The sequence below is a fragment of the Halichoerus grypus genome, chromosome 12, assembly GCF_964656455.1.
Source record: "Halichoerus grypus chromosome 12, mHalGry1.hap1.1, whole genome shotgun sequence".
Lineage (NCBI taxonomy): Eukaryota > Metazoa > Chordata > Mammalia > Carnivora > Phocidae > Halichoerus > Halichoerus grypus.
Genome location: NC_135723.1, coordinates 37845743 through 37872677, shown reverse-complemented (window position 1 = coordinate 37872677; position 26935 = coordinate 37845743). Strand labels below are relative to the sequence as shown.

Genomic DNA, 26935 nt, shown 5'->3' with positions numbered 1-26935 from the left:
GAAAATGCTTCAAGAGAAGAAGAAAGGTTGCTTTCTTTGAGGTCGCTGCTGCAGGTGCCTTCATAAAGAACTCGAGTGGGCCGTGTACCTTGGGGCGTTGCACCCAGGGGCTAAAGCCGTGGCAGCTACCATCCTGCCATGAAACGTTAAGCCATGGACTGGAGAAGGCATTGGAGACACCTATCACTGACAATGGCTGAAATATATGAAGAATGCCTACAAATCAATGAGGGGGAGAATAAAACAAGCTAATTTTAGAAATGGGCAAAAGATTAACTGGTCCCTTTGGAGGAGAAGGAAAGGCGGTATGGTTGGCCTAAGCTTGCTGGAAAAGGCTGGTAGGAATAGGTCGGAGCCAGGTGTCTCTGTCAATGCCACAGAGCCGGAGGGTCACCGTGCCCAAGACGGGCAGATCCTGTGGGAGATGCAGCTCCCTGAGGGTGGACATGCAGGGCTGACCTCCTGGGGGCTTCTCCTGGACCCCAAACACGGCCCTTCCCCAACAGCACTATGAAAGCAACACTTTGACCAAGATCTGTATGGTGAGTGGTAATGCGGAGCTCAAGTGCTAATGTGGTTCCTGACTCAATCCGTCAATGTTAGGAATTCTACTCACTCGGTTCCCTAATAGATAAAATTAGATCAGAAACATTCCAGAAGTCAGAACTCAGCATTGTAAACCAACTGAGATTTGAGGTAGAGAGCCGGATTAGAGAACTTATCTATCAAATCCCCTAATCCTTTGATACATGTCCCAAACACGTGAAAGGTTATGGGGAAAAATATAAAAGTAAATGCCAAAAAAAAAAAAAAACACCTTTTAAAATTGCCAACACTCATTTTCCAGAGATAAAACTTTATTTAAGGCATCAAGCAATATACTGAAAGAAGTGAGTCATGCACAAGTAATGTCCTTATTTCCGTAATTGTACATTTGATACTCTGCCCTCTTAACAAGGGGGTATAGTGAGCAAAGATGAGAAGCACACAGCTTTTATACATAACCATATCAATATAAGTGTTTAAGAAAGTCCTTAAATTTTGTTTTCCTTCTTTGAAAGGAATTTCGGTTTTATTTCAGAAAACCAAAACAAACTAGTTCTTCTACTGAGGATGAAATTTCTCTCCAGAGTTATTTATGAAATAATACAGCTGCCTTTCTCTTTAAAAGGATTCTTGTCTTCTGGAATTCCTTTCACCAGAGGATCCTCTCCAGAACGTTCTTCAATGTAGTTCTTTATTTCTTCAGAACATTTAGACACCTTAAGGAAAAAAAAAAAAAGAATGAATTAGATCAGGATTGTCTACACTTCATTACCACCCGTTAGTGAAATTAATATAATTGAGTACAGCTAGCATTTTAAAAAATGAAATAGTATAAAAATAGTAGCGCAAAGCATGTATAATATATACGCTATATACGAATGACACAATCTACGTTAAAATATATTTCTCACTATGGTGAGGGTCAGAAAGCTTGAAAGTCATTGTATTAAACAGACCATCCCCAGCAATTTCTATCCACTGTGCCTCATATGATTTCTTTCCCCTGCTAAAATACAATTACGATGTATTCATAGTATTTTATGAACTAAAACATACCACATTTTCAATTTCCCATGCTAATGAACAGGTGCGGTAAGAGATAATCCCCAAATGTTTTGGGCTGTGTCCTGCCAAAATTCTCACTTATCATGGGTGTGTGCCATGTTCTGCAATTTTACAAAATGATAGAAACACTGAAGAATGTCTGATGCTGGGGAGGTTGAGGTTGCCCAATCATGCCATTTGTATCTCTATTTGGAATTCCTTCCCATTGCTTGAGGGCAATGATCATAATGAAAGATTTATCTGAGGTTTATTAGGTTTATCCGAGATTCTTGTGTTTATATAATTAGTTGAAACTTTTTCTGCAATGGAGAAAGGATTGAGTAGTTTTTTTCCAAAACTCTATCCTTCAGAGACAGATTGCAAGAGCGAATTTAAAAAAGAAAAAGGAATAAAAAAGGAAAAAACAAAGGATTAGTGTCTTAATGAAGGCCTATTGCTAAGAAGAAATTAGAAATAAAAATTACAGAAGCTCCAACAAACTAATAGAGACCTCTTAACCCTGGGAAACTGTTCCCATTGAATTCGTAATCTAGATTAGTAATCTTCAAATTGTTTTAATGGTGATCACAAAAACGTGTTTGCATATGTATCCCAAAATGTATATAACTATGTAATAATATGTAATTATTTACTTATAAATAAGTATAGATGCTGTGTTATACTTAATGTGTAATTATAAAACATAAGCTGGAAACTGTCAAAAAATGAGATTTAAAGTAGAAATTTTAATATTTTACTCCCATACCCCACATACTTTTTGCACACAATGTGAAGACCACTGTTCTAAAATTTAGAACTAGGTGATGGAGTTATATGACTTAAAATGTGGTGAAACAGAAATCTTTTCAAGTACCATTCTCTTGGGTAACAACTGTTCTTATTTGTTGCTGACATTTATAGTGCATGCATTTTATGTGAATTTTCAGAAGTACAGATGCAAGTAACCATAACCTGGGGTGTGTCTCCTCAGAGATATGTGTGGATAAGATTAGAGTTCCCCCAAATTGTATCTGTTCTTATAGAGGCTTCTTCATTAGGTTTCCAAAGAGATCTGTAACCTCCAAAAGTGAATAGTTGCTCCTCTGAGCATTTCCTTCCATGATCAAGAAGATATGTTTGAACAACAATTAGCTGGAGCCAGAATTCAGCCTGCGGATTCTGTGTCCTTGGCCTGAGCAGAGCACACAGCTCAGACATGAGCAATTTATTGACAGAATAATGAACTGGGCATCAGAACACATGTGTTTTAGTACACACCCTTATAACTCTGAGGTCTTAAATAAGGAGGTACTTAGCCTCCTCGGGATTCAAGTTTTTTATTCTTAAAAATGAGAGCACTGAATGATCTCTAAGAGCCATGATGGTTGTAGAGCACTAAAACTCTATAAATCGAAGTGTGTGATAACATATGTTTGAATATTATTATTAGGATTTTAGATGCCTCTCCTTGTATCCCCTAAGTTTTCTCTCCCTTTGACATACACTTGGAGTTGGAAAACTGATCGAGCAGGGGGCAGGGTGTGTCCTAAGGAGTGGAGGTGGGGAGTTGGCAGGGAGGAACGGCTCATGAATGATACTTTCAATTTCTACAGAGTCAGCTGCATCCAGGCCCCTGCCCCATTTCTAATATGAAGCTTAAAATACCTAGAAGACACTTGTCTCTTTTTTCTCCTATAAGTTCTGCACACTCTGGTACTAGGATATTCTAACAGTGCTATACTTCAGTCTATGCAACTCTGTTTAATATGTAACCTCTAAGATGTATTGCATGAAAAAATCTAAGTGGCCAGGGGCGCCTGGGTGGCTCAGTCGTTAAGCGTCTGCCTTCAGCTCAGGTCATGGTCCCAGGGTCCTGGGATCGAGCCCCACATAGGGCTCCCTGCTCGGCGGGAAGCCTGCTTCTCCCTCTGCCCCTCCCCCTGCTTGTGTTCCCTCTCTCGCTGTGTCTCTCTCTGTCAAATAAATAAATTAAAAATCTTAAAAAAAAAAATCTAAGTGGCCAACACAGACTGCACGTTGCCATCCACAAAATGGGTCCCTTAAAGTTTCAAGAAACTACCCTATTCTTTGGGTCCCACAGCTTTGTTTATTCCTTTAAACACAGCAGTATTTTTAAAGCTACAAAAATTTTCAACATGGATAGAAACAACTTCGCACTCCAAAATCTAGGAAGAATAGGGATTTGGAAGTGAAAGATTAAATTTCAGAAAAAGAAACATGTAAAGAGTAAAACTCAAAAACACCTGCATTTTCCAAGTATCATTCAAAATGTTCATCCTGAGTAACAGGACTCTGTCATGAATAGATTTGCCATAACTAGGGCAGGAAAGTAAAGGAGCTTATTTACCATACCTGTTTAATTGCCATTTTTTAATTTTATTTTTTCTTATTTTTTATAGTATTAAACCATGGAGAAATGAAATTAGTTTATATTTTTCTTGCTGTGGAAAAAGGACTAGATAATTTCCTTTAAAAAAAATCCAAAAAACCTATTCCCGGACTATAGGTTGCCTGACGGAGGAAAAAAGGAAGAAATGCATGCTCAAGTTACCAGTAAGAAGTCAAAAGTACAAAATCTTCAACACATTTCAGTGGAGACTTCTGAACACCGAGACTTTTGTTCTTACTGAATTTGTAATCCACTTCAGTGGTCTCTAAAATTTTTAATCATGATCGCTAAAAAGAATTTTCATATGCACCTCAGTATATGTACAATTATTTATAAATAAATGCAGATACTACTGTATTAGTTAACTGTGAGTACTTATAAAACAAAGTGAAAAGTATAAAGGGATGAGAGTTACAAATAAATAAAAATAGAAATTGTAATGTTTTGTTCCCAAGCCCCAGTGAGCTGTTCATTGCATACCTCTGGAGAGGCCTGGTGAAATTCAAAATTATGTAATTCAAATTACCTAAATTGTGATGAATTAAATAGTGATTAAAAAACACTAAAATACCATTCTGTCCCATTATGAAAAAGATCAAGGAACTAAATAGCCATCTGCCTTTTGCCTACAATTTGAGTTTTTAAAACCAAATAACAGCAGGCAGAATTTTTTGTCCACTTCCCCAATCCTAGGCTCGGATGGTGTGACACTTGGCTTTAAATTACTCAGCGGACCCTTTCTCTCCTTTACCTCCTATGATTTCCCCACATCAACTGGCAGTTCCCAGGTACCACCAAAGCCCTACTTCAAGAGGAGCTGGGGGGGGAGAAAACAAAAAACAAAAAACCAAAGCCCAGAAAAGCTGTCCTGTTTTACTGTAACAAACCAGGAAAAATTGCCCTTGGTTCATTTCAGAGAAGGAAACATTCTGGGACAGCCAACTTACCTGTTGCCTCTGCAACTTCACTTCTTTGCGAAGTTGCTCAACTTCCAACTTCAGCTTTTCCTTTTCTGGCAAATCCTCGATGTGAAGGGCCGGCATCTTCGCCCCAGAACCGGGCCCGGGGACAGCTCTGGAAGCGGACAGGCTGGCAGTGCGGCACCCCAGGGCGCACCCCGCCCGCCGCCGGCGCTGCACGGGACCGCCTCCCCGCCGCGCTCCCCAGCGCACCGAGAGCTCGGCTGCCTGCCGGCCGGCCGCTCACGCCCCCCTGCCCCGCGTCCCACGCTCTTTCTCCGGCCGGCACGACCGCGGCAGGCCTGCCCCAGCGAGCCGGGGAGGGTTGAGTCGAGAGGGAGCCTGAGAAGCTGGGCGCTGCCGCAGCTCCGGGCGGGACGCTGGCCCCCTGCCGGCTCCCGAGCCGGCCACACCCGCGGGGGACCTGCCAGGGCTGCGGGCCCGACAGCTGGGGTTGCGCTAGCCCACTTTCCTGGAGAAACAACTCAAGTTTTACGTTTTGTTCCCTTTTTTTTTTTTTTTTTCCCGTTCCCAAGTCACATCCGGGTTTTGTTTGTGAAGAAAAGGAGGACACTACCCAGCAGGAAATAACGGCCCTTCACCTCTCCAAGTTTCAAAAATACACAGCATGTTACTTTTCCCCGGTTACACGCGGATTGTGGGAAATGTGAACGCTTAAGAAAAGGCCCAAGAGGAAAATGAAACAGAGCTGTAATCTCAGAAACACCCACCACGTCTGTTGATGTATGTCCGTCCAGTCTGTTAAATGCCTGAAACATCCTGACACATTTGGGGATCAAGGGGGGCATCGGGATGTGACTATTGTGTACAATTTGCAGGGCCATTTTCTGACATTAACAAACTGCATCCTCCACAGCAGAGTTCTTATTCTTTCTTCAGGGGAATGTTTTGTAATGATTTGGAGGATGCACGGATGATACTAGAGAAGACAGAAGCAGGAATCAAAGTTCTTACCAGAAAGTGTTTGTCCACTCCCCATCAACCAAGGTTTGGGTGACTGTTGACACCAAGGGTTATGAATTCCTGGCTCCTGCAACTTCCTGGATGTAGGCATTGGTTTCTCCTGGATTCACTCAGCATTGGTTTCTCCACTAGCTGGAAAGCAGGATTCATCTTGCTGCCATTTTGTAAAGCCAGGAAAAGTGTCGGATGTGACACGTCTACCTGCAATATAAAGTTTCCCTTTGACTATAAACTACTGATCCTTAATAGACTAGAAGAAAAATAACTCACGGAGGTTAGAAACCTTCCCAAGCAGTCAGATATTTCTCTCTTTGGAGATGACCTCCTGCCCACAGAGTCAAAATCAAGTTAAGGGTGGTGGCCTGAACTGTGGATTTCAGGTACCTGAACTTAGACACCCCAAGCCACTCCCTATTTTGTAAGCACAGGTTTTTGTTGGTTCCTAATTTCTCTCTAGGTTCCACCCGCTTATCCTCAATGAATATATTGGAAGGAGAAGAACAATGAGCTACGTGGTGAGTACTCTGGGTCTAGTCCCAGCTCTGCCACCGGCTATCACTGGAAGTTTTTTCTGGATTTTGGTTTTCTAATTTATAAAATAGATGGGGTGATGGGGCAGGGGAATGGCGAATTAGCTAAGGTATGTTTTGTTTCTAATTGCGTTTATGCATCCACATCTGATAAATCGCTTTCACAAAGGAAACTGTTTAGGAGGTTCTTTTTCTGTATTTGAAATACCACACATTCCAGGATCTCCCAGGCTCAAAGAAGTTAAATCAGCTGCCAGAGTTTTCCCCTGTCAGTATGCGGTGAGCCAAGACAAAAAACTCACATCTGTCTCCAAAAGCGATTCATATTTTTTGATTCCCCATTGCTCAAATTTAAAAGGTTGGTTAAAAATAAATAAGTTAGTGAAAGTAGTTAACATCACCCAAATTAAATAAGTTCAGTGCCCAAATTAAATAAGCTGGTTAAGTAGCTTAATGTATGTCTGTTCCAAATCATAAAAATAGAATTATTTTGGCCTGGAAATTTCTTCTGTATGAAATCATCTAGTTGCATGCAGGGATAAACAGTTATAAATCTGTAGTGGTTATTTAAATTCTTCCCCAGTATTATGAGACTTAAATTGGAGATGAAATACATATTGGTGTTTTTTTTTTTGCTTTTTAGTTTTTACTCTTACAAAATAATGCACGGTGCTAATACCATATTAAGTAAACTGATTAAAGTGAATTGGGAAATGCTGAAATCCTCATTCTGAAAAATGTCTTCTTGTTGTTGTTTGGTTTTAAATGGTAAAATGATGGGAACACTTTTCTTTTTAGAAGAGCATGTAGCCCCCATCCCTAAGCATGGAATTTAGCTCTAAGAGAGCAACCATGGTAAACAATTTCTTGTGTATTCTCACAGAAATGTTCTATTAACAAAACTTTTTGGATAAACAAAGTTTAAAATCCATATGAGTTATATCCAAATGTCATGTTAGCTTTTTACTTATATTTTACATATTACCTTCAATAAAACTTGTTTTACAAAATAGTATGTGTACAAACCACTCTGCAATGAAAATAAAAAGTATAATCAAAAAATAACTTTTATTAGCCCACTGTCTTTTGACAAATGTTTTAAAGAAATCTGCTTAAGAAAACTAACCGTGTGGTTATTTCTACTTTTAAAGTATAAAAGAGCAAAGACCATGAAATATTTACCTTGACATGCAAAAAAAAAAAAAAAAAAAGGAAAAACAATTCTTTGGCTATTTTTCTTATGTATTAAGTATGTTGTTAAAAAGTCCATATAAAAGAAACTGTATAAGGAAATATCAAGAGCAGTTATATTGGAGTTGATTTAATGCTAGGTTGAACTCAAAAAGACCAGGTTCTGGTTTTACTTTATTTTGTGATTTTTTGCAAGACATAGACTCTCTGCCTTTTTTTGTTGGTGGAAATAAATTAGGTTATTTCCCAAATTCTGCTCTTCTAGAATTTATAAAGTTAATGGTGACTATTTAGGCTATTAAAATGATGATTTCTAAGGAACATATTTAACACATCTTTGATGCACTCAGTTCACTTTGTTTTAGTTCAATTTATTATAAAAATCACATGGAACATTTCATAAACTCACCCATTTCATGTAACTATGTGCATAAGCTTCCTTTTCTAGATGGAGATATGTGAAGTTATAGGATGACCTATGTCTAATGCTCTGATCATCTTAACAGCTACTTATAATTCATATCAAAATGATTTATCAATTCTGCTTTTACAAGACTTTAATTTCCATTGTAATTGGTCATTCTTGTTACTCAGTTTGCTCTTTTCCTCATGTTAATACATTCTTTTCGGAATTTAGGAAGTTTGATACTAGCCTTGTTTTGAAATTTGGCTAAAATCAAATCAATTCAAATTAAAATAGTAGTGTTTTTTTTTTTTCTTGCTAAAGCTTAAACTCATCTATGTGTACAAAATACCCACAAGGTGCAAGTATTTCAAATGATATTTTACAGTAAGTGTATATGCTTAACCCATTCTCATTACTGGTACCGGGAAGTTTTGTGGACGAGCCAAAGGTTAAGGCTATGCCTAGAGTATTTTCTCTTTCCCTGTAGTCATACCTCATTCCTTTTAACCTAGCAATCCATGGCCCTGAAATAACTTCTGGGAAAAAAAAAAATCACTCATGGTTTGTGTGTAGCCTGTGGGGCAGTCATGATCTCACATCCTCTTTCCTAGACTGTCTTTCTCTCTACTTCCTTTCTATGATTTTTATCTTATTCCAACTCCTGCAGACAGTCTGTATTTTTGAGCAACAAGAATGTTACCCTCCTGTTGATTTATTCCTTCGTTAAGCTAATAAGAATTCTGAATTCTCCAAAAGAAAAAGTACTATCCTTTCCTGCTTTTAATTGAACACTTATTAAGGCAATTCAATTGTAGAGACAATTTATGAGTTGGTGTGGCAGCTTCAAAGATGAACAGAGCTTCTGGCTTGGGAAATTTACAATACAGAATTGAGAGTAAGACAACCATACGGACTATAATAAAAGAAAGCAAAGCAATGTTAAATGAGTTAAAAGATTTATAGAATACTCTTGGGATGGAGTGAGGGACAGAGGAGATAGTTTATAGTGAGCCTCAGAGAAGGAGTAGGATTTCAAAAGGCTGAAATGAGTTAGAGTAGAGGGATATTTCAGGTGGAGAGATCAGTCTGACTAAACTGCAGAAGGTGGGGAAATGGGGTGTCATGTCAGGGATTATTTAAATACTTAAGTTTGTTGACTACAGGAAGTTTCCAGGTTTTATTATAAGAGAGGACATTTATTAGGTTTTTATCTATATCTGTTCTAAGTGATTTTTAAATTTTCATATAAGAATCCATTCTATTCTTCCATTTTATATGTGAAAAAAAAAACCTGCTGTTCAAAGAGCTGAAGTAGAAAGTGGACAAGCCAGGGTTTTAACTTAGAATCATCTGCCTCCCAAATCTATTTCCAGTGTTAGATAAAAGCTAGAGATGTTGGTTAAGACCATACATATTACTAAATGCCATAGCCAAGACTCTAATATTTTTTTAATCAGGGGAAAAAAGATAAAAGGAATACATAATAAACACTCAGTTGCACACAGAAATACCCTTGAGACAGACCACCATTAAACAAATAAACAAGTGAAGTGTATAGTATGCTAGATGGTGATGGGTGCTATGGAAGACAAGAGAGTGGAACAGGGAGATAGGAAAGGCTGAGGGGGTTGTTGGGGAGGAGTTTTGTAATTTTAAACAAGGGAAGAGAGTGTCTCCTGAGGAAAAAGATAAACTCCAATAGTGTATCCTGGAATCTCCTAATACCCAAAGCATATCTGATATGTGGTAGAGTGTGGTATTAACCATTCAGCCAGAGATCCGGAGTCGGGACATGAGAAACCTGCCAACTCATTTCTCTAAACCTGGATTGCCTCCATTTCAAAATGAAGGGGTTGGACGAGGCTCAGTAGATCTTTATTGAGCATTTACTACAGTCAGAGTGGAAAGGACTGTGCTAGGAGCTAAACTTGGGACCTCCGTGAGATTCCCTTCCATACCAAATAATAGACACTTCTTGTTTTTAAAAAGGATGACAATCAGTTAACATTTCCTTGTATTCTGATCACTGACATATCCAAAAATAGCACTGTAAATGTGAGATAGCAAAAAGGAAACACTATCAACAAAAACAGTTTCCAAGTTGCGGAACAAAAACAGTTTCCAAGTAACGGTAATCAGCACTCATCATTTGTTACAGAATCAGAGGCAATTATCTCTTAGTCATTAGCACAAAGGTAGTGAAATTTGGTTTATGTCAACTCAGTAAGATGCCAGGAGGAAACTGATTAGTAAGATGATGCAGAAGATAGCTATTTTTCTATCATCTTGTTCTTACACTGCTACAGGAAAAAGGACTGTACTAGTGAAAGTCTTCTTAGGGATGGGATGGAATAGCATGGATCTCAAAGGATTCTGGATATTTGTCCAGTTTCTTTCTCAGTAACAATACTAGTTAACACTTACTGAGTGTTGTTACTATGTGCCAGGCAGTATGCGAAGTGCCATAATCACCCTAGTGTAATATATAACGCCCCATGAAAAAGGGGATAGGACTATTATTATTCCTATCCTACAGGAGAAAAAACTGAGATTTAGAAAGAGTAAGTAATTTATCCAGAGTCAGTTAGGTGCTAAAATGCCAGAGCCAGAACTCTCTGGCTTCTTATAACCTTTAGTCTGGTGCTGGTTAAATCCACTGTGCTCCATGACCACAGACTGCCTCTTAATCCAGTTGGTATTCCGGTAAAAAGTTATATCATCAGTAACAAGTAAAAATGGTAAGAATGTAGGAAGAGGTTATGTTAAAACCATCACTGCTGACTGGGAGTTGAGAGAGCAAGGGAAACAGAAAACAAAACATCCACAATGAAAATCTTCAGAGCACATATTCTGTCATGATAGGACTTCCATGAATCAAAAGAATAGAGTTCCTTATTCTATAAAGGAAGAGAAAGGTTGGAAAAAATATAAGGCTAACCATGAAATTTCTTACTGGAATATTAGTAGTGTTGAAAGAGAAGTTAAGAAACATAAAACATTAACTATATGCTGGCAACCAGAATAATATAGACTCGTTCATGAAACATAGTATTGTTTTTTGTTTGGTTGGTTTTTTTTGTGTTTTTTTTTTTTTTTTTTTTTTTTTGAGAGAGAGTGTGAATGGGAAGGGGGAGAAGGAGAGAGAGAATCCCAAGCAGGTTTCATGCCCAGAATGGAGCCCAATGCGGGGCTCAATCTCACGACCCTGAGATCACAACCTGAGCCAAAATCAAGAGTCAGACACTTAACTACTGAGCCATCCAGCCGCCCCCTAATAGTCATTGTTAAAGAAAGGGGTCAATCAATATTTATTGTCAATTATGTGCTAAACCCTGTGCTAAATACTTTAAGAAAAATATAGATTTATGCATTATCACATCCCAACTTTTATTAAAAGTTTATATTTATAAATTAAAAGGTTACGTACATGCTTAATAGTATTGTAATAGATGACCAAAAATTAGTACTGTCATTAAAGCTCAAGCTATTCCATGGCATTTTTTTTTCTTATGAAATCACACAGCCTCCTTTGAGCTCCTTGAAGGGATTTTTGTCCTCTGGGATACCCTTTACAAGTGGATCTTCCCCAGATCTTTCTTCCACATAATCCCTTACTTCTTCACAACATTTGGAGACCTTAAAGGAAGGGAGAAAGAAATGACACATTTGGTTAAAACAGAATACTGCAGAATCCAAGAATGTATTATAATTTCTGTGTTCTTTTTAATGTGGTTCTGCTTTCCACCAGTGCATATGTCTTTTCTAGGAGAGAAGAAGAAATAGCTGCTCTTTTTCCTGTCTTCCTGGATATCTTCAGGCAAAGGAGAACCATCTGGCCACACTCCAGCTAAGGGTTCTCAGGAGACACTGCCTCTAGCTTCTCTAAAGGAGATCAGAACAGGGATCAGAAAATAGCTGGCCACAAGGTCAACAGTGTCACCAGAGTAAACATTGATTAAATCTTTTTCCTCATTCCAGAAATGTGACCTGTAAAGGTGGAAGAGAATGAATAACTTTTAAATTCCAGGCTTATCACCACTCCTGAATTCTCAGAAGTATCACATATAATTTTATTTTAAACTCATTTACAATGATTGATCATGACAGTGCCCTAGAAGGTGAGCTCCAAAGGGTCAAGGACCTTTGGCTGACTTGTTCACATGTATCCCAGGCATCTAGAACAGAGACTGCATTTAGTTGGTGCTCAGTAAACAAGTATTTGTTGAACTAAATCATTATTTTTGTTTATGAGCTTGCTCTTCATTCATCTGCACCATTATAGTAATGACTTCATGAAAAATCAGGCTTTAGTATTTTAATGGATTCAGCCAGAGCTTAAATGGTCCATGTACCACTTAACACACCTTTTAGAATGAGTTAATGTTCTATAACATATATAAATGTGTGTGTATACACATGCATATACACACAAGCTCAAATTATTAATTTCTTTTAACGTTCAACTTGTTTCCTTTTCACTTAATCTACTATTCATGATATTAACACGAAACTATTTCATTTCTGGCAGTCCAGTAGGTGGCCATTCCATTAGCTATCTAACGAATTTACTGTGTTTTTTAAATACAATATTTATATCATTTTTGTATGCAAATTTCCAGCAACATTAAACATAAGACTTAAGATTACTTTATAACTGCAAATTCATTATCTACATAATAGGAAACATCATTTCAAACTGGGGCAAGGCATTGGTCAGGTGGCTCCTTCATATGATGATACTCATAGTTTATACACAATTCTGAAATATGCAGTAATTTAGATTCACATTTTTCCCTTTTCAAAATTCAAAATTAAGATTTAGGTTCACTTTTTTCCCCACTCCTCCAAACACCAGCTATTTTGGCCCCAACCGGGTGTCAGAACTGTCCTAATTCTAGAGTCCGTGAAGGGTTGGTTTTGACATCTATCTAGGTTCTGAGGCTATAAGGAGCAATAAATTACCTAAAATCCTATGTGAGTGTGTGTGTTCAAAAATTACTTCAGTGAAGCTTATTTTAAGTATATATAGTTTTTTTTTTTTTTTTTTTTTTTTTTTTTTTTTTTTTTTTTAAAGATTTTATTTATTTATTTGAGAGAGAAAGCACAAGAGGGGGAGAGCGGGAGAGGGAGAAGCAGACTCCCCACTGAGCAGGGAGCCCGACGCGGGACTCGATCTCGGGACTCCAGGATCATGACCTGAGCCGAAGGCAGTCGTTTAACCAACTGAGCCACCCAGGCGCCCCTTAAGTATATATAGTTTAATATAGGATTAAATGGCATGGTGGAGAGCATGGACACTGGATTCAGGCCACCCCAGTTTTGAATTTTGGCTCTACCCATTTCCCTGCTGTATTTATTGTTAGTTAAGAGAGTTCATCTAAGGTTTAGTTACGTTATCTATGAAAAAAGAAGAGCAACAATGGTTGCATTAAGTGCCGAGCATACAACGAATGCTCAGTCAAATGGCGGCTCTTTTTGACTATTACTACAAAGATTATCTTTAGTCTTTGCCTATTGCCTTGACATACAGTCATTGCAAATCTGTCAGCTTTAAAAAACTGGCTGCAAAGCGTTGTGTCTTCTGACAATACTAGTGCCTTGATAGCAAAATAGGTTGAAGCATATTATGAACCAGTCTGGTTCAAAGACATCAAATAATAATTTAAAATAAAAATAATAATATAATTATTATAATTATATTTATATTTATATATTTATATTTATATATTATAAGTATTTAATTTTATTATAATTATATTATAATAAGCATAGTAGAAAGCACTTGCTATGTCCTAGGTATTTGTTCTCAGCGCTTTGGATATATTACCCCTTTTATGCCTCCCAGTTGCCCTCTGAATTAGATGTTGTTACTACTCCCATTTTAGAGAAGATATCTCAGGTGAGTGTTCCACAGGGAGAAAGTTGTGGAGCCAGAATCTGAACCAGGGCTAGGGTTCCAGTGTCTATCCACTGGACCATTCTATAAGGACGCTATGCCATCCTGTGTCAGAACTATAGGTTCGGGACCTAAAGAGAGAGAGAGAGAGAGAGAGAGAGAGAGAGAGAGAGAGAGAGAGTGTGTGTGTGTGTGTGTGTGTGTGTGTGTGTGTGTGTATTAGTTCTGGCAGTAAATTAGTTTGACTTCCAAAAACAAGGAGATTCTGAGTAGCAGGGAAAAGGAACCCCCAAACCTGATAGATGGTGATGTATGTGATGTTTGCCTCAAATAAAAACTCCCAGGTGAGCTTGCCACAAATGAATAATAAACATGAATACAATCAAACTGCCTTCAAAACAACAATCCTGAGTAAATAAATAATGAAACAGCGTTTGGATGTTTCAAGTCAAGAAGAAAAAATAACTTTATTTACCCCAAAAGTTTATTTTTCCCAAATTATAAAGATTTTAACCATTTTGTTATATGTTCCAAGCTTTTTGTGCTGTTTATATATTTATTTTTACAGCAAAATATGTTTTGCCTGTATGGAAAGGGCACCAGGGAAGTTTGAGACAATTATAAATGTAAAAGAAGCCAAAATTCCAATTTTTATTGGGAATAAGAGTCTTGAAGATAATACAAACTCCTTTTCTGCTTTGGCTTGATAAAATGAGTTTTGGAAAAAATATAAAATATACTCTTAACACTCGTGGAGGAGTTTTTGTTCTACTTACTTTCCTAAAATGAAGAGATCTAAAATACATATTTACCTTTTCCAAGCTTCAGTTACTGTTTGTTTGAAGGAAACTTTTATTCCTTTGCCATTCCTCTCCTTTTAATGGAAGAGAACTCTTTTTTTTTTTTTTTTTTTTTTTAAAGATTTTATTTATTTATTTGACAGAGAGAGATATAGCGAGAGCAGGAACACAAGCAGGGGGAGTGGGAGAGGGAGAAGCAGGCCTCCTGCCGAGCAGGGAGCCCGATGTGGGACTCGATCCCAGGACCCTGGGATCATGACCTGAGCCGAAGGCAGACGCTTAATGACTGAGCCACCCAGGTGCCCCTGGAAGAGAACTCTTGGTAACCATTTCCAAATCTGTTAGATGTTTTTAGGAGGAATGAGTGAATTCTTGTGCTTGAACTCATTTTTGTTTGCAAAGAAGGAGTAGAATGTACTCATTCATTACTAGCCATGACAGTGCTGGAGGAAATGAGGTCTTGGCTAAAAGTATTTAAACATCAAAGTATTGCATTAAATAAAGAGAAGCTTATCAATTTAGAAAAGCAAAAGCAAAATGCCTATACGCATTGCTTCATTTTACTGCTTAGCTAAAATACGGTCTCTGTCTCATATTCTTCATTTCCTTTCTCTCTCTCTCTTCCTTTCTTTTTTAAAACAACTCTATGAAAATGGAAAAACATTTTTAGTTTAGTGGTCATACAAAAAAAAGGCTAAGGGCTGGATTGGGGCCATGGAAAATAGTTTGCCAAACCTTTGATTTAGAGTCTAAATCAAGAGATAATTATGATTATTAATTTTCTTAATTTCTGATGAATTTTTGCCTGAACAATTCATTTTTAACTACATTGAGCCTTTCCAGTGAATGGTGTGGGGGAGGACAAATCATTTTCCCTCTACTCTTTTAGGTTCTTGGTTGAGACACACCTGTTAATAAAAAAGGCAGATTAACAGGAGAAAAACACACAGAAATTTAATAGCATGTACACCTCCTTTATACATGGGAGAGACCCAGGAAAACCAAGTAACTCCCTGAAATGGCCCAAGACACCCCCTTAAATACCATCTCCAGCTGAAGACAAAAGATGTTGGGGGGTGGGGGAGGAAAGGCCAGTTATGGGAGGTTTTCAGGAAAAGCAGTCATCAAAAGCCCACTTAAATCAAGCACATTTAAGTCCTTGCCTTCTCTACTAATAAGAGTTTTAGAGTCATCCTTCTCTTCCTGGTATAGAGAGGGAGACACATTTATAAATGGAGACTTCTCTTATAACTGTAAATATCTTTTACAAAAGGGCAACTTTTACTTGGTTTCCAGATATTCTCCACTATCTGCTGTTTCTTAAAAATAACCAGCCTAGGGGTGCCTGGGTGGCTCGGTTGTTAATTGTCTGCCTTCAGCTCAGGTCATGATCCTGGAGTCCTGGGATCAAGCCCCGCATTGGGCTCCCTGCTCCGTGGGAAGCCTGCTTCTCCCTCTCTCGCTATGTCTCTCTCTGTCAAATAAATAAATAAAATATTTTAAAAAAATAAAATAACCAGTCTAAAATAATACTTATGTCAAGGAGGTATATTTTGTTTGGGGTGGCACATTCTGCTCCCCTGCAACAGTTCCTGACCAACCTGGTAGTCCTACCATAATCTATAGTTTAAAATAAAATTCAGAAGAGAGCAGCAATTTACCAGCATTCTTTCCAGGGTCACTTCTTTCTTGAGCTGGTCAACTTCCATCTTCAATTTGTCTTTTTCTGTCAAGTCTTCAATATTGATCACTGGCATCTTTTGCCTGCTGAAAAAAAAGACAGTTCATACACCCAAATTGCTGCACATGCTTCAGGTCAATATTAGCCAATCCTTCCCTCAGCTCTTAACTTACTAAGTGAACTGTTTCTTTGTTTTAGCTTTCTATTATAACTGATTTCTTATGAATGCTCTCTGAACAATTCCAGCACCACACACTAGCCTTGCAATTTTAAAGCTTCTTTATAATCTTCACTAATATGATTAAACCAAGCATTTGACTCTAACCACCTGCTAGTAGGTTTGTGGGGATGTGGGGAGAGGTCAGTTTAGTCAGCATATAGTCTTAAACATCCAAAGCCTTCCCTTTTCCCTTTTTTTTTTTTTGTGGGGGGCATGGTGTAAATGGTTGGGTTTCCAACCCTCATCTCTAACACGAGAGTCCTCCATCATATGATATATGCCATTTAAGTTAGTTTGAGGTCATTCTGAGGACTGCCCATTAATCCCCTAAATCACTAGAGCATTTAATCTGGTATTAACAGAGAACTATACAAAAACTGTTACTATAAGTTCTTTATAAATATAATAGGTTGAAATATAAGCCAAGAGAATGGAGATACAGCAAACAACCTCATTAATCAGAAATAAACTAGCATATTACTTAGAATGTGTCTCTAAACAATACCAGGAAGTTCTGTGTAATTGTCACAATGCATTGGAAAGCAATGATGACCAAATGTAGTGGGTTAAAGGTGACATAGTGGGTATACTGATGGACATCATAAAAGAAGGATCTTCTGCACTCTCAGCAATCTCTTCTCCTTAATTAGATCAATGGACAATGGGGGAAGATGGTTCAGTAGCTGGTGGTACCCATATGCAATTGTCTGGAAAATATTTCATTGTAGCCAAGTGGCATCACACTTAAAATCTCTCCTTTTTTGGTTTTCTTCTCTTCTCCTTTGTCTCCCTGGTCCAATTTTTATAATGACATATTTTTATGAAAGTAAACATATTTAGGTCACATGCTATTTCAGCGAACAACATTGTATATTTACATAAAAATACTCTGCTAATAATTTATCAGCAATTAACTTATTTCCTTGTATGATACAGTGTTATCATTCCCAAAACCTTTGAGGAAATATTATTTCCCTTCTCAATCTTATAATAGACTCTTCTTCTCTGGGAAATAGACATTTTAACATATTTTTAGGGGCAAATGCCTAAATATGCCAGCACAGATACAGAAAAGAACACTCAGTGAGTACCCAAAGTCAATGTTTCCTGTACTTTTTTATTTTTGCTCTTCTGTTCTTACCTTAAGAAACAATATGACAACACAAAGGTTGTTCCTTCTTGTGTAATTATTGTTTGGTATTCGAGAGCCCATGCGCAAGTTCATTCTCCCTTTCCTTCTCACTGCCTTCAGACTATCTGTAACCATTCACAAGCGTATCTACCTCTGCTGATCATTTTTAGCTGTTGATATTGTCCTTTGCATATTTTTTCTCCATCTTGGAAAACTAATTCCACTCGGCAATGGCTCTAACACTTCAGTGTATATAAGAATCGCTTTAGGAACTTTAAAATATGAGCGCAATCTAAGAGGCTTTGATTTGGAATAGGGCTTAGGAAGGGAAAAATGAAGGAGGGGAATCAGAGGGGGAGACGAACCATGAAAGACTATGGACTCTGAGAAACAAACTGAGAGTTCTAGAGGGGAGGGGGGTGGGGGATGGGTTAGCCTGGTAATGGGTATTAAAGAGGGCATGTATTGAATGGAGCACTGGGTGTTATACACAAACAATGAATCATGGAACACTACATCAAAAACTAATGATGTAATGTATGGTGATTAACATAATAAAATAAAATTTAAAAAAGAAAAAAAAAAAGAATTTCATTTTCTCTGTTTCAGAGAATCCCTACCATGTTATTGCCAATGAAATGATCACTCTTTGGCTCTTGCTAGGGGTGTGGCCCTCATCAAGTTACTTAACTTCTGTGCCTCAGTTTACTAGGAAATCGGAGCAATGTGATTACCTACATTGTAGATTTCTTGAGAGGAATCAAGATTGTACAATGGTATGTGACACAAAACAAGTCCTCGGTACATGTTAGCTGGAGTACCCACTTATTCGGCACCTCTAGACTTTCAAACTGTGCTGTCTTACATGGCATTTTCTGTTAGGTGGCTCTAAAAGTGCTCTTAAGGGATATCATGTGGACATGATTTGGCTCCTTTAATAGCAGATGCTGTTGGTGCCCTTCCTAGACCCCATTTCCAGGGTGGGGTGTTCATTTTCCCAGCAGGTGCATGTGTTCACCGCCAAGGGCAAGCCTTCTGCATAGGTTTGTTCCTGGCTGATGGGAACCACTTCAACTGGTGATGTCTGGGAGATTATGCTTTCGATTGGCTCCTATGGGTGACCTGTAGCACAGGGCTGGCTGAAGTGGGGTTCTAATAGCTCAGACCAGGTGCCTGTGGGCTGAAAAACCTTGTAATTGAGAACCTTCCAGAGCTCCCCATGGGGTCAGGATAAGCTAGACATCTGAAACTACGCCCTTGCTTAACTTCTGCTTCAACTTGCTTTCTACCTTCCTTCAGAGATTTCTCGTGAGAGCTCATCCTTGATAAATCACTTGGACAAGGATCCTTGTCTTAGGCACTGATTCTAACAAATCTAAGACACAATGGGTTATAAGGACCTTTATAAGAGCATCTATATCTTTCATAACTTTTATGTCCTTACTCCTGCCTATTGTTCAATATATGAAAGAGAATCATGGAGTGTACATAAAGTCACTTGCAACCTATGTCATCAATATTCACCTAGTCATAGGAAGAAGTGCAAAGTACCTAACTTCAATCTTTTAACAAATGATCTCCAAACACTAAAATTTAATAATATTTTAAGTAAAACACATTTCATTTGGTGGAGGTGAATCTTAGAAGATGAGAGAATGCTTGCCAAACTTGATGCCACGGGACTTGTATGAGAAAATTCAAAGAGGGAGGATCAAAACTCTAACCTCCCTCAAAGACAGCCAGACACACAGAGAAGGGCAGTGTATATTGTCTGCATGGAGTCCCAAGGCTCAGAGTTGCACTGAAGAGTTTAAATGAATTCAGATATGGCATAATCTAATCATCCTTAATCCCATTTTACAGATGGAATAAAGGTGGACCCAAATCATAAAATGGGTGGCAACAGAGCTGGGGCTATAACACAGGTGTTTGGCTTTTGGTCTGGGGTGTTTTCAACTCCAGCACACTTCTCTCTGTTACCCTTTCCAAATTAGTGTAAAAGAATAGATTTGTTTTGTCATACTTTAGAATTACACTGAAAGAAGGCACAGAATTGAAAACAAAAGGCACTAAGCCACTCTGTCGTATTTCCCCCCATACCTGGGCAGCTCAAAGCTTCCACGTTGAGCCACCTCTCCGCAGGAAGTTCTAAGAGGGGCTAGGTCATATTACTGGCATATTACCAAGCATCCTTACCCCACTGCCACCAGAATATAAAGGGGAGGACTGAAGACTCAGACCAACAAGCTAAGGCAGCATTTACAGCTAACTCGGGGTGGGGGGGAGGGCAGAACATACCCCCTTAAGTAGAAGATGTTTGCCCTTTTACTCCTTCTTCCATCTTGCACTACTATCAGGGGCGGTAAGGTCCAATATAGCAAAGAGAAGAGGAGGGGGAGAAAGTACCTCAGAGCTGTACCCCATTCATAGAACAGTGGTTCTCTGTGGGGGGAAATACTGCCCCCTCCAGGGCCTTTTGAAAATATGTCAGGTTGTTTATGGTTTTCAGGGGTTTTGTGAGTGTGAGTAAGGGATGTAGGGAAGATAGAACTATGTAGAGTAGCTTAAGTGTCTCCCTAATATCTTCCATTAGCTTTCTTGCTAATCTATTCTAGAATTAAAGTGGGCTAGTATAAAGTTCAAAAGCTACCTGCTTTCTGTTTGTTTTTACACATTGTAGATAAGTATATTTTGAAGTAAGGCAACTTGACAAAATATTTAACTTATAAGGGCTATATTGGTGGAAATTATTAAAATTATTTTTAGAAGTCCCCTGTTTTATACAGCGGATCAATCACACATTCTTTGAAATAGAAATGTTGCTAACACACTTTAAATATTTTGATTTATAAACATTCCATTTGACACTTTTTTTTTCAGAAACAAATCCACTATATTATGTACAATAAATTTGCAACCATATGGCTATAAATGTTCTTATCTTGTACTATTCTTTTTCATCCTGACATTATACCTAGGACTATAAAAATAGCTAACATTTTATTCATTCATTCAACAAATATTTACTGAATGCTATTATGTGCCAGACACTATTCTAGATGCTTGAGGGCAGAGCAGAGAAAAATATAGAAAATGTTGCCCATGAGGAACATACATTCTAATGAGGGAGAAAGACAATAAATAAGATAAAATGTACCATATGTTATATTGTGATAAGTGCTAGGGGAGGTATAATAAGTAATTTGTTTATTCCACAGACACTTATAAGATCCTACTGTCCATAAGTCTTGCTCTTAGCACTGGGAAACAATGGTGACTACAACAGGTAAGTTCCTGCTGTCACAGAGCTTACATAATAGTGAGAGGATCAGACAAGTGAAACAAAATGAATAAACATAGTGATTTCAACTGATAAATGCTATAGTTTATGATAAGGAGTGACTAGGATGTGAAGCAACATCATCTAGACTGATTGGAGGTAGTGCCAGTGTGACCAACACTGTCAAGAAGGAGACAGTGAAGATCAGGAGATGAACATTTCATGCAAGAAGGGCTAAGCAGATACGTGCACCCCGATGTTTATAGCAGCAATGTCCACAATAGCCAAACTGTGGAAAGAGCCAAGATGTCCATCAACAGATGAATGGATAAAGAAGATGTGGTATATATATACAATGGAATATTATGCAGCCATCAAAAGGAATGAGATCTTGCCATTTGCAACGACGTGGATGGAACTGGAGGGTATTATGCTGAGCGAAATAAGTCAAACAGAGAAAGACATGTATCATATGACCTCACTGATATGAGGAATTCTTAATCTCAGGAAACAAACTGAGGGTTGCTGGAGTGGGGGGTGGGGTGGGAGGGATGGGGTGACTGGGTGATGGACACTGGGGAGGGTATGTGTTCTGGTAAGCGCTGTGAATTGTGCAAGACTGTTGAATCTCAGATCTGTACCTCTGAAACAAATAATGCAATATATGTTAAGAAAGAAAAAAAGAAGAAGAAGAATGTAGCAGGAGGGGAAGAATGAAGGGGGGGAAATCGGAGGGGGAGAAGAACCATGAGAGACAATGGACTCTGAAAAACAAACTGAGGGTTCTAGAGGGGAGGGGGTTGGGAGGATGGGTTAGCCTGGTGATGGGTATTGAGGAGGGCACGTTCTGCATGGAGCAGTGGGTGTTATGCACAAACAATGAATCATGGAACACTATATCTAAAACTAATGATGTAAGGTATGGGGATTAACATAACAATAAAAAAATTAAAAAAAAAAAAAAAAAAAGAAGGGCTAAGCAGAGAGAACAGCGCATGCAAAAGACCAGAAGTGGGGACAGATTTGTTGTACAAGGAGAACAGAAAACACAGTGTAACGAGTAGAGTAAGAAAGAGGGAGAGTGATGGGGTGAAGTCAGTCAGGGAGAGAGCAGCCACGTCACATAGAGTCAGCCAGAGGAATGGTGACGAATAAAGTGAGAAGCTAATGAACGGTTTTGATTTTGAGGAAGTGAGGTGTTCTGATGTGTTAAAAACACTCTGCTGTGTGGGGTTGAAGGGGAACAAAAGTGGAAACTGGGATTTTATGTAAGAACCTAACATAATAGTCCTTTAAGAACAGAGAGATTTGAACAATATTGGTGGCCATGGATATAGAGCAATATGGGCAGATTAAAAATGTGATTTGGAGGTAGAATTGATAGGACTATTGATGGATTGGGTGATGAAGAGATGGGAGATATCAAGAGTGATTCCACAGTTTTGGGCTTGAAAGTCTAAGTAGAAGTGTCATTGACAGAAAGAAGGAATATTGGGGTATATGACCAAGACTTCAGTTTAAGACATACAATATTTGAGATGTGTATTAGATATCCAAGTAGAGATACTAAGTAGATGTAAGTGTTTGGAATTCAGAGGTGAGGTCAAGACTATACACAAATGTGTGTGTGTGTGTCTGTGTGTGTGTTTACTTGAAATCACATAAGAAGAAAGTACAGTTAGAAAAGAGTTCTCAAGGTTGAGCTTTGAGTCACCCCACCTTTAATGGGCAGGCAGAGAAGGACAGATTGAGAAGGAATACTCAACTAAGTAGGAGGAAACCAGAAGAATGTGGTAAAGTAAAAACTAAAAGAAAAGCATTTCAAGGATGAGGAAGAATTTGAAATTGTTAAATACTGCTGAGATGGAAAAATGTGGTCCTTGGTGACCTCTGTGGCAGCTGCTTTGGGTGTCATATGAATGGAGAGGTCCAGTAAGATGTGGCAACATGATGAGGTGCTCTTGACGGGAGCACTTCCTATTCTTCTTCTTCCCAATGTAGAAGTTGAATTGGAGTGCAATGGGGGATGGGGGAAGGGGAGATGAAGAAGTGGAGGTAGAGAGTGACGATAACATTTCTGATAAGTTTTGCTGGAAAAGGGAGCAACGAAATAAGGCTCTAACAGGAAAGGGATAAAAGTCAAATATGAAGTTTAAGTTTGGGATGGAAAAAAAAAATCAGAGATAGAGCACTCCAAATGGAAACTACTGAAAGAACTGATGTTGCAGAGGAGAGGAGTGAAGTCCTCGAGAAGGCAAGAGGTGAAAGGATCCAGAGCAGTAGCTACCAGGTTGGTGTCTGGTTGGACCAGGGCATGACTTCTATTGTAAGCGAGGGGAAGAGAGTGCTGGAGATCCTGTCCACCAGTAGGAACAGCTCACACTTCTCTGGCTCATTCAGTATCCCTAGTCCACGCTAGCGTAGTCAACTCTCTTCCAATACAGACATTTTAGTTTGACTCAGTTTGTTTCCTTGGCTAATAGTCAAGAGGGAGAAAAAAATAGTGAAATAGTAAGGGTCTTAGGAGATGTACTGCCCTTTCAAACTGCAACTATGGCCTCCCCCTGCCCCCAAATGGTAGGTTGTCCCTTCTGTGTGACTTAAGATACAAAAGCTTTTCTACATAAAACTAGAACAAATGAACATATGGAGGGTTTATGACAGACACATAAGTAATGTATAACATGTGATTTGGGCTAGGGTATAAACATGACAATATTTTTGTAAGAAAGAGTGTCTTTATACTTGAAAGGTCAAGGTCCATTACTTTCTGCTAAATATAACCCTGAAAGTAAGGATTTAGTGATTAACTCTCTCAATCCTTTAATCTGATTATTAACTTTGGCAGATGCTTCTCTTAGAGCATTATAGCAATGTATTTAAATTGTAGTGATCTGTTTGTCTGTTTGTTCTTAATTATAAACTTTATGTTTGAGTGAGAAGTCTGTAATCTAGCTGTCCAGGTACTGAACTAAGATCATGAGCACGTGTTACATATAATAAGCCTGACTTCGGGCCCCACTAATGTGTAAGAAAAAGAAGCTTGTACAGTGAGTGAGACCAGCGGATCAAGATTCAGACGGCCTGAGGTAACTGTATAGCTTTGACCAAGTCACATATTCACCTAAAGTTTCAGTGCTTATCTGCAGAGTGGGGAGAATAAAGTATCACCCTCAGTGGTTATTGTGGGAGATGAATAAATTCAAGGACTGATTCAGACTTGTCACTTAGCATTGACTATTGTCACTTCTGTTCTGTTCAATGTAAACTCTCAATCAGCGTCATATTCATTATTATAGTTATTGCTATTCCCACACGATATACAGACATTAGGGGCAATTTTCTCTGTCTTTCCCCCCTTCCTGACGTGCCACTCTCTGGTGGATTGGTAGCCCAGGCTAGAATTCTGGGCAGGTGGTAAGGCCATACTGTGCCAGAAACATCTTGGATAAAATGGTCCAAACTCTGTCCCAGCCTTCTGGGTGCCCTACATAGGTAAGTATGCAGCAATCTGAGTAAGAGGAAAGATGGTCTGCCTCTTAAGTAGGCATGATAGTTGAGTGAACATACATCTAGGTAGAAGAGAAAGGGGGTTTCTAAGATTCTGCCTTCCTGCAGAAGGCAATGCTTTGCTAGAATCACAACACCTTAAAAAAAAAAAAAAACCGACCAAAGCAACCAGCTGTTGAAGGAGTGAGTCTCTGTGTCCCATAGGCATAAAAAATATAATGTTAGATCTGTTTGTGTAGATTGGCTTTTGTTTAGAACTGAGCGCTTGCTAAAATTTCATTTCCTCCTCTATGATCCCATAAAACCTAGTACATATCTTTAATATTGTACTAAAAAACACTATATTGCAATTGGGTTATGTGATGTTCATCTGTCTACTCTATTGTGCTATGAGATCCCTACATGTTATTTGTCTTTGTATTCCAAACGCCTAGCACAAGGTTTGGCACATATTAAATAGTAATTCTGCTTATTTTAAAAATATATGGATGAAAAAATGATCACGGTAAGAGACACATTAAATACCCCATTATATCGTTCCCCTAAGGAGAACAAGAATAATAAAATTAGGCATAGAGAATGTCTCATCCTCTTACGTGGCTCCGCCTTATTATACAATGCTCACAGATGCACTCTGTTTCCGACAGAGGGCGCACTAGAGCAAACATTTCCTACGTGACCCAACTCACTTGAAAAACACCTTGTCGGTGAAGGAGTTGCCTAAACTTGAACAAAATCCTCGTGATCCCTAATCTCTCAGAAGAGATGAACTGCCTTTCTTATCAAATGCGTAAAGTTCTTGGTCGTGCCAGCTGGACTCACTTCAGATTTTATTTTGGCTTAAGCTAACAGGCAGCGACAATTTTGTTTATTGGGGAGGTATCAATGTAACTCGGTGAGTGACTATGTTATGTAATATATATCCCCAAATCACTGGGGATGAATTCTCCTCATTCATTTATGAGCTAAACATGCCACCTCTCTCTAAGGCGTCTGACAGAGAAGAAGACCATCTGCCTCAATCCTCCCCTTAAATTCACGATCACTGTCCAGGCATGTGTGGCTCTCAGAAGACAGAACATCATACTCGAGACTTGGAAATTCTAGGAGCTAATGTGTTCCAAATCAACTTCATATCCTTTTTTTTTTTTTTTTTTTTACGGGGCCGGGAGTGGGTTGGTGAGAAAGAACAGAAGCACGGATCTGACACATGCACAGGTGTTCCTGAAATCACTGTAGCCTCTGTGTGTTTTCATTCTGGTATTTACTGTTCTGCTCTAAGGTCTCGGTACAGTAGAAAGAGTCCAGGTATGGGAATGTTAGGAAGAATACAAGGCTGAATATCAAGAACCTCGGTCCTAGTCTCAGCTCTGCCAACAACTAAGGTAAGTAAACATGACCAGGTCTCAATGTATAATTCTGTAAAATGAAAATAGTGGAATAGACGATATCTACAGTTCCTTCAACACTCAAATTATAAGAACTCCATGCCTTATTTCACAGAACTCCAAACTATTTTGAACCTCAATTTTTAGCCATAGCCACTAAAGCTATTACTTGGTGTAACAATGACAAATCAATCTGGATGACTGTTCTTTGCAGTTCCCTCCAGACTTGCACGTCCTGTTGACTTTGGATAAAGGAATTCTTTTCCTTTGCTATGTGGTAACCTTTTGGCTTAGTTACTGGTTTAAGGATACAGAAGTACTGTGACATCCCTATGGAGGCTGGTTGCAGTGGTCACATGGCTCCTTCCACATGGTCCTAAGGAGAAATTCAGTAATTTAAAGTAGTCCCAGAAAATTTAGCTTCCCCTTACATTGGAAGATATCCTTTTCATGGATATAAAAATACTCAAGTTGTTTGCAATTAAGAGGCGTAATTTCCTTCCTGATAACTTGGCCTGATCATCTCAAACTTCTAACTGTCCCCACTTGTTGAATTCTCCTTCCCTGTCTCTGCTCAGTGGTCACAGGGGTGTTAAAGATGCACCCTATTTGGCATAGAATAAAGGAAGGAAGTTAACATTTCTGGAGTACCTCTGAACATGAGTTTTGCCCTGTGTCCACAGACTCTACACCACAGAGGGGTGAAAAGCCTGATTTTGGCCCTTTCCCCATTCTCCTTCCTCTCCAGGTGTTCCAGAGCATCCTGAGTCCTTAGCAGGACTAAGGACTCTGCTCTGGCTGAAAGAACCCTAAGCTCATTTCCCCAGAAGAAACCATCATGAAGTTATATCTGATTGTGTGACAGTTTCCTAGGCAGGGAGGTGGCCTCTGAGCTCAGCCAAAGAGGAGAGCTGGTGAGAGCAATGTTGCAGGCTTCAGTCCTACAAGGCCAGTTCAC

The 26935-nt window shown here is 38.8% G+C and overlaps 2 protein-coding genes across 2 annotated transcripts; both read right to left on the bottom strand.

Annotated features, from left to right (window-relative positions):
* Positions 1–818: 818 nt before the first annotated feature.
* Positions 819–5441, bottom strand: GNG11 (G protein subunit gamma 11). Its single transcript, XM_078059267.1, has 2 exons — positions 4948–5441; positions 819–1262 (listed from the first exon to the last, which is right to left on the bottom strand). The coding sequence occupies exons 1-2, from the start codon at positions 5041–5043 to the stop codon at positions 1137–1139; spliced, it is 222 nt and encodes a 73-aa protein (XP_077915393.1). The 5' UTR covers positions 5044–5441; the 3' UTR covers positions 819–1136.
* A 6077-nt stretch (positions 5442–11518) lies between these two features.
* On the bottom strand, positions 11519–16524 carry GNGT1 (G protein subunit gamma transducin 1). The gene is made up of 2 exons (XM_036113273.2): positions 16428–16524; positions 11519–11706 (listed from the first exon to the last, which is right to left on the bottom strand). The coding sequence occupies exons 1-2, from the start codon at positions 16521–16523 to the stop codon at positions 11578–11580; spliced, it is 225 nt and encodes a 74-aa protein (XP_035969166.1). The 5' UTR covers position 16524; the 3' UTR covers positions 11519–11577.
* Between the last annotated feature and the right edge of the window lie 10411 nt (positions 16525–26935).